Below are 11,084 nucleotides of genomic sequence, written 5' to 3' on the forward strand. Positions count from 1 at the left end.
CTTTGTTGTTAAAGGGTCAGTTTTCCTCCAGTCCCATTCAGGGAGGTACAAGGGCATACAGTCTGGGAAGCATTACCAGTCCCACGTTTCCAGAGAGGTCTCCTGCAAATATTGCTTCCCCTACTTTTTCTCCAATTGCTTTTCAGATAAGAAAGACACCATTATCAGGTATGGTATGACTTTTTTATATACAGTCTCCTTTCATACAGCTTGTATGTCTTGTGATGAAAAAAGGATCCATTTAGAGGCAGGTACTTGGCTTGATAGTCCAGTGGTCTCATCTAGTATGGCACATGGCGTGTTGAACAGTAAAGTGTCGTCAATGTAAATGTATAAAATGTTTACCTGAACAGAATTACTTAAAGTGCATAAAAAAAAATTTTAGTGGGGGAAAAAGTGGAAAAAGGAATCATGAAAACTCATAGTATGACATAAAGTAAAGGGGAGCAATATGATCTGAGGAGGAGGGTTTTGTTCGAAGTTATGCATCAAAAATAATATGAGCAGTCAGAATTGTTATAGGAAAAACTATTTTGATAGGGTTAGTGTCTTACATTTGAGCCCTGATCCCCATAACTAGATTAAGTTGAGATTAAATGAATTCACAAGTTTAGAAACCTAGTGGATGCTTATCCATATCAGACTCCATAATTTGTTGCAATTTGGCAGTATTGGTAGTCTGTGTTCTGTAAAAGCTTAGTCTGTTTACATAGCTGATTCAGTCAGAACCTGCTATGAGATACTTCTGCAAAGTTATGTATAAAGATTGAATAGCTACTTTCCACTCTGTGCCTGATTGTATAAAGTTCTGCCCTCAAAAAGCTTTTGTAGAACTAATGTGTTCTAAGAAATCTACAGTACTTGCCTAGTATGGATTTTAGGTTACTGGACTGGAAGCATTTTGGGGTAAGGGACTGTTCATTTTGACACAATTTGGTACTGCCATTTGAAAATCTGGTCCAGGCATCGGCAACCTTTGGCACGCGGCCCGCCAGGGTAAACCCCTTGGCAGGCTGGGCTGGTTTGTTTACCTGCCATGTCCACAGGTTCAGCCGATCGCAGCTCCCACTAGCCGTGGTTCGCCGCTCCAGGCCAATGAGGGCTGCGGGAAGCAGTGCGGGCTGAGGGATGTGCTGGCTGCCGCAGCCCCCATTGGCCTGGAGCGGCGAACCGCAGCCAATGGGAGTTGCGCTCGGCCGAACCTGCAGATGCAGCAAGTAAACAAAGCGGCCCACCACTGGGCTTATCTTGGCGGGCTATGTGCCAAAGGTTGCCGATCCCTGACCTGGTCTCTGCTGTAGCAGACCTTTCAGAGAAAGGAAAGCTTTAGGTAAGCAGGATTAAAATTTGAAAGTATGATGGCTAAACATGTGTGTAACAAGTAGAACTTTTAAAAATAGTTGTATCAAATGCCTTTAGTGCCAGGAGATAATACTCAAGGGAATCACCACCTAGTGTGGCTGTAATTGTTCTAGTGACTTCTGGTCCTGGGATTCAGACTGTTAGCTTTTCCTCCATCTGATATCTAATGAATTGAATTATTCTGTTTTTACTATGGACAGAACAAAGAAAGTTGACTTTTCGTTCTCCGGAAGTTCCTTCTGCACCAGTCTCAAACAGAATGACACCCACAAGTACTAGAAGTCCTTTTATAGATGGCTGTTCTCCAATTAAAAATTGCTCTCCTATGAGACTTGGAGCATGCAGAGGGACTGCACAGTATCAAACTTCCCTTATTAGGATACCATTTACCCTTGAAAATCACAACGAAGAGGCAGAAGACAAAGAGAATGCCCTACCTGCAGAAGTTCTGTTACCACAGATGGACACTGGAGTAAATTTACAGCAGCAGGATGGTGATACTTTTGCACGTGGTACACATCTAGTTGTGGCGACTGTATCTATTTCACCAGATCACTCTGAAGCTTGTGAACAAGGACTAGCATCGTTGCAGGATATAGAAGGTTTAAAAGAAAATACTGTTGATATGGTTGATCCAGTTGAGGTGTCAGATGAGAACACTTGGGTTAAGGAATGTGTTGGTAATAGCAGTATGCCAATGACCAGCTTCATGACAGGAATTACTTTCAGTATTGAAAGCTCTCACATGTGCATATCACCTCTTGCAGAAAGCAGTGTAATTCCTTGTGACAGCAGTAGTATTCAGGTAAGGGTTTTTGTTTTATTTAAATAATTTAGTAAATCATACTCCAAGTTTAATCTCTGTTTTCACATTTGTCCCTCTACCATTCTGGATATACTTTCTGTCGCCTCTTATCTGATGGGGTGTAAGCACTGTGTCTTAAAGTTTTTTCTATCTGACTGGCAACACAGAAATTCAAGGAAATATTTCTTATGCTAACACAGTAAGTAAATTTGGATTAATCCCAAACTACTTCGATTCTGGTTGACCAATTTACCATCTCCTCTTATTTCTAATGAATCTGCTGCAGTTAACTAAGTTGTTACATAATGCAGCCACCTTTTGCTTTTTAAGTCACAAATAGATTGTCAATTTTATTTAAGCCTGAAATTGTATTATCTTGTAAAATATGCAAGCCACACACATCTAGCCATATCGCCTTGTATAGGAGGTCTCCAAAGAAGTCCTGGTTTTTGAAGGTAGTGAAGAAACTATGATAGTAGTAGGAACTGTCCTGCTAAAGATGCTGACACCTTAATATTTGAAAAAGTTCTGAGTTGTAACCATTAAATGTCCAACGGGTATGTACTCGAACTCACAAGTATTTCCAATTTGCCTATTTGACTTTCCCTGAAGTTTCAATCAGATAATGGATAGTTTAGGATAGAAGTGACTCTATGCATGCATTGTTAAACAATTGCCAGATATCCCCTTTAGAGGTGGCTGTATTTCAGTGGTTCATATTTTAATCAGTGATATGTATAGCTTGTATGATAGATTAAGTTTATAAATACAATATGAAAGGATTATGAAGTAGGGGCAATGCAAATGTAAATTAAATTAAGTAATGCACAAGAAATAGGGGAGCTTATCTGGAACAGAGTACATAGGATATTAATTCCTGGCTTTTGTTCCTAGGTGGACAGTGGCTATAATACACAGACATGTGGAAGCAGCATTATGGATACAGTTGGGGCTGAGAACAATTGCAGAGACAATAATGTACATTCTTATGAGGCTCAGAACAAATCTCAGCTTTCCAAAACTAAGGTAGGAAATGCATAAAATATGTTTTTCCATTTTCAATATCCATTCCTTGTTTCCTCCCAGCCTTCCTTCACACCACTCCCTGCTAGTCAGGGGTTTGACAGATTGTTTCTAAGAACTTGTGGGAACTTGTAGACAGCAAATTTATTTGGTCTTAGTGTCAAGTATTAGATTAAAAACATGGATCTCTAAAATAAAGAAAAATATACTGAAAATCCTAATTTTAAAATTCACGTGTTCTGATGACAGCAAAGGCTACTCCTGGGGGAATTCTGTGCCAAAGAATTAAAAATTCTGCACACAACATTTTAAAAGTCTGCATATGTTATTTGTCAAAATAATGTGGGGGTTTTGTTTTTGTTTTTTAAATGCAAAATGATCCACAATTACAGACCATCAGTCATGGTTGAGAACAACGTTGCAGGATGTGCAAAATAATTTGTCCCTGTAACCATCTCTGAAATCTGAAGGTCTTCAGTGACCTGGGGATCTGGTCATATATTTACATGACATTATTCCCCAGTTGAGGCATCAAGATCTAATACCCGTTTTGGCAGAGTGGTCCTGCAGTTGATATTTGAGTAGATACTGAACAAGTACATTCTATACATCAGGTCAAAGCTTGAGAATCGTCAGCAGTGAAATATGTATGGAGAATCACATGAAAGCGAATTGTAACTTTGAGATATTGTCTATGTGTATTCCCTGATCTGTCTTCCATTCCCACTACTACAGAGTCCCCTTATACCCCAAATCTGTATTTGTGCAGGAACTGAGGAGCAGCTGGCTCTGCTCCGCCCTTTATGCCCTTGCGGCGAGAGGGAAATGACGACACACAAGAGCAATCAGGGCATGCTTCTCCCCCAATGGACACTGCAGGCCAAAAGTATCCGATCTCACTCACACAGGGTGCATGTGCACCAGAAGTGGACAACACCTCTAAGAACCATAGTTACTATAGGGGAAGTAGCTGTTTTTTATTTCTGTTGTGTTAATTTTCAGGAAGGGATGAAGATAACTGTTTTATACTGGTGATCTGAAACTTCCAGTGACTTAACCCCCAAAATGATCCTTTATAACAAGGAGACAAGATGGTTGAGATAATATATTTTATTGGACCAACTTCTGGTGGTGAAAGAGACCAGCTTCCTAGCTTGCACAGAGTTCTTCTACAGCATCTGTGTAGGCTCTTTCATAATCAGAAGTTGGTCCAATAAAAGTTGCCTCAACCATCTTGTTTCTATAATATCCTGAGATCAGCACCCTTTATAGCATGGACTGATTCAAATGAAGTGAGGTCTGAATTGTTAACTTATTGAAATGAGGATTTTTGAAAGAATGATAATAAAATAAATTTGTTTACAAACCTAGGAGTTTCCTGTTTTAAACCATAAAGACAATCAGCTGTTGAGAGCAAAGTCTCCAGAGATTCAACCATGTTTCCATAAAGTAAAAACATACAATACATTATTCAGTCAAAATGCAACTTGCAACTTTTCTACTTGGAAACATACCAACGAACATCAGATTCAGGGATTACACAAAAATGGTATGTGGATTTTTATGGAGAACTTAAAATGCTATTGGCTGGTACCTGTTAATAATTTATCTTGTAGGACTTGAAGAATGATGAGCACAGTAATACTACAACTGAGTTCAGGTAGCAGACCAAACTGTTACCTTGCTGCTTGTTTCATATGTATTATAGGGAGCTGGGAAGCAGCAATGTATACAGGTTCTCCTAACCCACATCCACTGGACATGGAAAATTAGGGAGGCTGTGAGCTGGAATTGAAACAAAAATTGATAGCATTTTTTCTTTTGAGCTGTTTCTGTGAACACTAGTGGCAGGTTTCTAGAGGTGTCAAATTGTTCCAAAATCTTAGCTGTACTAGCTTCAATAGAAATACACTCTACATTTTAGCAACCTTAGAATGGGTGAATATTTAGCAGTTTCTTAAACTAATGTTTCTATGTTTGGACACCAGACAACATTCACATTAGGACTCTCAATTAATCGCAGTTAACTCATGCAATTAACTGAAAAAAAATTAATCATGATTAATCGCACTGTTTAAACAATAAAATACCAATATAAATTTATTAAATATTTTGAATGTTTTTCTACATTTTTATATATATATGTATTCTGTGTGTAATTGAAATTAGTGTTTATTATTTTGATTACAAATATTTGCACTGTGAAAGATAAACAAAATAAATACTATTTTTCAGTTCACTTCATGTAAGTACTGTAGTGCAATCTATCAGTCGTGAAAGTGCAATTTACAAATGTAGAATTTTTTTGTTACATAACTGCACTCAAAAACAAAACAATGTAAAACTTCAAAGCCTACAAGTCCACTCAGTCCTACTTCTTGTTCAGCCAATCACTATGACAAACAAGTTTGTTTACATTTACAGGAGATAGTGCTGCCCACTTCATATTTACAATGTCAACAGAAAGTAAAAACAGGCATTTGCATGGCACTTCTGTAGCCAGCATTGCAAGGTATTTACATGCCAGATATGCTAAACATTCGTATGCACCTTAATGCTTTGGCCACCATTCCAGAGGTCATGCTGATGATGCTTGTTAAAAGAATAATGCGTTAATTAAATTTGTGACTGAACTCCTTGGTGGAGAATTTTATGTCCCCTGCTTTGTTTTACCCACATTCTGCCATATATTTCATGTTATAGCAGTCTCGGACGATGACCCAGCACATGTTGTTCATTTTAAGAACACTTTCACTGCAAATTTGACAAAACACAAAGAAGGTACTAATGTGAGATTTCGAAAGATAGCTTCAGCACTCGACCCAAGGTTTAAGAATCTGAAGTGCCTTCCAAAATCTGAGAGGGATGAGGTGTGGAGCATGCTTTCAAAAGTGTTAAAAGAGCAACATTCCGATGAGGAAACTGACTCAGATAATGAAAATGAACATGCGTCAGATCATTATTGATCACAGCCTGCCATCAGCATGGACGTATATCCACTGGAATGGTGGTTGAAGCATGAAGAGACATATGAATCTTTAGCACATCTGGCACATAAATATCTTGCCACACCGGCTACAACAGTGCCATGAGAACGCCTGTTCTCATTTTCAGGTGACATTGTAAACAAGAAGCGGGCAGCATTATCTCCTGCAAGTATAAACAAACTTGTTTGTCTGAGTGATTGGCTAAACAAGAAGTAAGACTGAGTGGACTTTGTTTTATTTTTGAATGCAGATATTTTCTGTATGTAATTCTACATTTGTAAGTTCAACTTTCATGATAAAGAGATTGCACTACAGTACTTGTATAAGATGAATTTAAAAATACTGTTTCTTTTTTTACAGAGCAAATACTTGTAATCAAAAATAAATATAAAGTGAGCGCTGTACACTTTGCATTCTGTGTTGTAATTGAAATCAATATATTTGAAAATGTAGAAAACATCCAAAAATGTTTGAATAAATGGTATTCTATTATTTAACAGTGTGATTAATCGTGATTAATTTTTTTAATAGCTTGACAGCCCTAATTCACAAGAAACCAGTTTGAGCTATTGGAAGATATTCTGGGGATGATATTATATTCAACAATCTCTGTAAATTCACTGTTCTCTAAAGAAAGCAAAAAGTAGATTAGATTTTGCAACACAGCCATTTAGTATACATATAACCTAGACGTTGCCCATGAACAAGTTTGCCCTGATCAGCACCTCTAGTTTTCATCCACCAATATTTCTTCCAGGTATGGGCTCTCAAATGCTTAGTTAACATCTCAAGGGGGGAAAAAGTGCATGTTACATCAAAATATCTGCTGTGAAATTGCCAGATGGTGGTGTGGAGCACACAATATAGTTCTACTTCCATAACTACAGTATTGGTAATCCTTATTTATTTATTGTGCACTCCATAACTAGCTCACACTTCCCTTATAATCTTTTCCTGAATGTGCAAAAGAAAACTTCTCTTTTGAGTGTGGTCCAATGGATTTAGGCACAGAAGTAGCAGTGAAGGACTCCTCTGGGACTTCTTTGATACCTAGTTATTTACCAAAAACTTTACCTCCTTATCCCCTGCCCTTGCTTGTCATCTGCCCACTCTAGTGGACAATTGTCAACCATTCCTTTTACTTTTACCAGTTCTTGAGAGTACACAGTGACCAATTTTTGTCTTCAGTTTCTAACCTCATTGCTTAAACACTTTTCAGGAGAATAGTATCTTGGAGTTTCAATATGAAAATATTAGTTTTATTTTTGGCCATTCTACAGAAGCCACTCCTTTCTTCCTAGTTAACTGTCTTTGCTGGTGCTCTCTCCCTCCTCTTTCTCCTTGAAATCTGCTGAGTATTTGAAACTTAACTACCCCATTCTCCTGCCCAACTTCAATAGCTATGCAGGTGTCTAGTTGCATTCTCGCTTGTATCTGATAGTTTTCTTTCCCTGTTGATACTTCCTCTACACAAAGGCTTCTCCTTTATGGAGTTCCACAAGGATCTTTTCCCATATTCATTCTTTTTTACCAAATTCCTCTTCATCTATTTCATTTTCCTTCACTGTCCTCAGAATATAACTTGTGATCTTAATTTTCTTGCTCCTCTTCTCACATTTTCCTAAGTTCATAGATTGGCTTGTCAACCTCTCTGCAATATTGTTCATATTCTTACTTCCATATACACTGACATTCTTAGCTAGGATTTCACTTTTTCAGCTTCCCTTTTAGTGGTAATTCCCAAATCCCACCTCTGTGGACTATCGTATTTGCACAATAACTTCCTGTCTGTTCTAAGGAATAAATCATCTCCATCTCAATCAACTCAACTAGCTCTTTATCAATTTCAATACAAAGAGCAGGTTGTTTTTAAAAACTTTCCATGGACTTGCCCTAACCACTCAAATATTTTCTTACACCATTTGCTTACAACCACTGACCTGTGGCCCTCCATATAATATCTACATTGCTGGTACCTCCTTTACAGTTTCTGATATTTGGAACAGTCTTCCCATATCTGCCTAATTCTCTTCTATTTTGCCTCTACTTTGTGCTTTGTAATTTAACTCTGAAAAGCAGTTGGAGATACAGTTTGCATGAAAGATGCTATACAAAAAGTTGCTGTAGTCATACTGTATCAGGGAAAAAAATCAAGACTGACCTAAGAAAAGTCTGATTCAGGAAAATAAACGGTGGCCATCGCTGTATAGGACAAACCCTAAATGAGAGAATGTGGAGAAACTCAATAAGAGAATATTTCTCAAAATATTTTTTTTTTCTAGGAAAGCTTCCGGAATGATTTGTCAACACTGAAAATAGATATTCAACAGAAAAACACTATTATATATCCTTAATTTTGCTATTGTTGGATTTGTTTAAGTTAGTGGTGCAAACTGGCAAAAATAACATGTCAGTTTTGACTAGCCAAGTTTACAGAAACCATTGGACTTAAAAACTTGAAAAAACTATACATTGAATATATAGTTCAGCTGTGTCTGAACCAGCCTAGCTGTTGGAGACACAGATATTGGAACTTGGCACTCTACCTTTGTGGATAACCTAATCTTAGAAGCTGTATAATGCATGTTTGTCCCATTATCAAATTCTTTCAGTTAAGCTTTTTCTTTCCTTTTCTATTATAGTAAGGACAAACAGTCCCAAGATATTGGATGGAAAGTCTGCCTGTCATTCTATGCAATAACCTGAAGAAATGCCTCTATCAAAGTGATTAGACCAAGGCTGACAAATAGCCTTTGGCACATATGACTTTTGCAAACGGAATCAGTTGTGTTATAGTTTGGAGGGAACTGTCTCAATTGCATTTTGAACTACATTTTGAACACTTTTGAAGATAAAATGTGAGAACGATTTGTATGGCACTTAAAAAACAAGTCATCTGAATTGTTACTTGAAAGGCAAAATAGCTTGTGAAATTTTGTCAAATCACAAACCTCTGTATGTTTGTTATCCTTACCTCAGCAATGACCACTCTGGAGAAAATGTACATTGAAACTAACAGGGAGACTTCTATATCACTAATAAAATATTATTAATTTTCAGTTTCTTCAAACTTAAGTATTGTAAAAAAAAAATCGAAATTTGTGATTCATTTAAATTGTGTAATCAACAAATTAACATACTTTTCTGAGGTGCTGTTTTTTTTGTGTTAAACTTTGTCCTTCTTCACCTGTCAGTTTAAGCTTCTTGGCATAAATAAAGGTTGGTCCCTGCCATAGTCTCTATGCTAAGGAGGATGTCACACTTCATTATTTAATTGTGATGATAAACCCTTGAAATAGGAGATATAACTATCAACTAGATTTGACACTATGTTTCTGTATTGTTTTAGGTCCACTTTAATAATACAGGGATTAAAAATTTACAGTGCATTTATGTCCTGAACTGTATACTTGGGTGTGATCTCACAAGCCATCAGGGCTATAAAAATAACTTTATACCATTAGAAGCTGAACATGCTGCTTTCTAATGGTGTGCAAAGTATTCTGTTTTCTGGCATGTCATGAGATCAGAAATTAAAAAAAACATTGTCATCCTGCTTCCCCTTTTCTGCTTCCTGCTTGTATTGGCATGATTTAAGTAGCCACTTTCTAGCAAAAGAGATAATTTAATGCTTTATGCCATTTGGAGGCAAGGATTTCAGACTTCCAGAGGGTAATAAGGAATGTTTGGGGTTTTATTTTTTTATGATAACCAACATATAATGGATGCTAATATTATGCCAATGTAAGGTGGGGGGAAGAAGAGGGAAAGCAATATGGTAATCAGAATTTTATGTGAATGTAAGGTTGGATCTTGTGACCTGATTATGCTAGAAGCACATTGGTAGACCAGTACAAGTATTTCTGAGACAATACATTTTTTTCAAAGAATTTGCCCTGTACCAGTAATGAAAATAATCCCTGTAGTATCAGTGGAGCTTCTGGACTCATTTGGTTGAAATGTGAGATTAAATGTAGTTTATCATTTTAAAATTAAATTTAGTTGGATTCTTCAGAGCTGCATGTTCAATGATCAGAGTTTTCAAATTAGTCACAAGTAAAGTAATCACTAGAATTGTTTAATTGCTCCCTGTGTAAAATAAGCTTTTTCATAGATAAGGCAAAAAATGAATAGCACAACTGGATGAATGTGAAAATAGTGAATTGTATAAAAGTTTTTGTATGTATTGTCTATCTTCTTTTCTCTCTTCAAATAGAGTGTGCCAAGAAGCAACCAACTATTTATTTTGACATAAGAAAAACAAATATTTTTAATTATGTTTAGAAAACCTACTGTACTAATGAATTACAGTGCCCTTTTGACCATCACATTTATCTAGTTTTACTTAATTCAGTTGGCACATATTGCACAAAATGGTCACTGTTTACATTTAAAGAAAACAATTTATATTGTTTTAACAAGGGTTTTTTATATTGAAAATTATTGTATAATTTTAAGCGATTTAATGTAATAAAGACTGATTGTTTCTCCCTCACACCCTAGATTGTTTTGGATAGTTTTGTTTTTAGTATCGTGCCAGACTAAGGACATTAAGATACTTCTCTTCTTTCAAGTGGGGCAGGAAACAACTCGGACTAAAGCTGATTTTATTGTGAGGTAAGTCTGGTGTTGAAGGTTTTGATTTTGATTAGGGCTGTGAAGCAATTAAAAAAATTAATCCTGATTAATTGCACAATTTAAAAAATAATTGCAATTAATCGCATGATTAAAAAGATTAATTGTGCTGTTAAACAATAATAGAATACCATTTAAATTTTTGTTTTCTACATTTTCAAATATGATTTCAATTACAACAGACTACAAAGTGTACAGTGCTCTTTATATTTATTTTTATTACAGATATTTACAAAGTGAAAAACAAAAGAATAGTCTTTTTCAATTTACCT

The 11,084-nt window shown here is 36.4% G+C and overlaps 1 protein-coding gene across 3 annotated transcripts in view; it reads left to right on the forward strand.

Annotated features, from left to right (window-relative positions):
- BORA (BORA aurora kinase A activator) overlaps window positions 1-10,672 on the forward strand; it is a 46,638-nt gene extending 35,966 nt beyond the window's left edge. The window contains exons 9-13 of one of the 3 annotated variants that reach the window (XM_038386862.2): window positions 15-168; window positions 1,563-2,167; window positions 3,062-3,193; window positions 4,562-4,739; window positions 8,820-10,672. In XM_038386862.2, the coding sequence (XP_038242790.1) occupies window positions 15-168; window positions 1,563-2,167; window positions 3,062-3,193; window positions 4,562-4,739; window positions 8,820-8,878 (1,128 nt within the window). In that variant the 3' untranslated portion in view covers window positions 8,879-10,672. Of the gene's footprint in view, window positions 1-14; window positions 169-1,562; window positions 2,168-3,061; window positions 3,194-3,959; window positions 4,524-4,561; window positions 4,740-8,819 lie in introns of those variants that run through there. The other 2 variants (XM_038386863.2, XM_038386864.2) reach the window with 2 other exon arrangements.
- Window positions 10,673-11,084: the final 412 nt, after the last annotated feature.

This window comes from Dermochelys coriacea, chromosome 1, assembly GCF_009764565.3.
Source record: "Dermochelys coriacea isolate rDerCor1 chromosome 1, rDerCor1.pri.v4, whole genome shotgun sequence".
Lineage (NCBI taxonomy): Eukaryota > Metazoa > Chordata > Testudines > Dermochelyidae > Dermochelys > Dermochelys coriacea.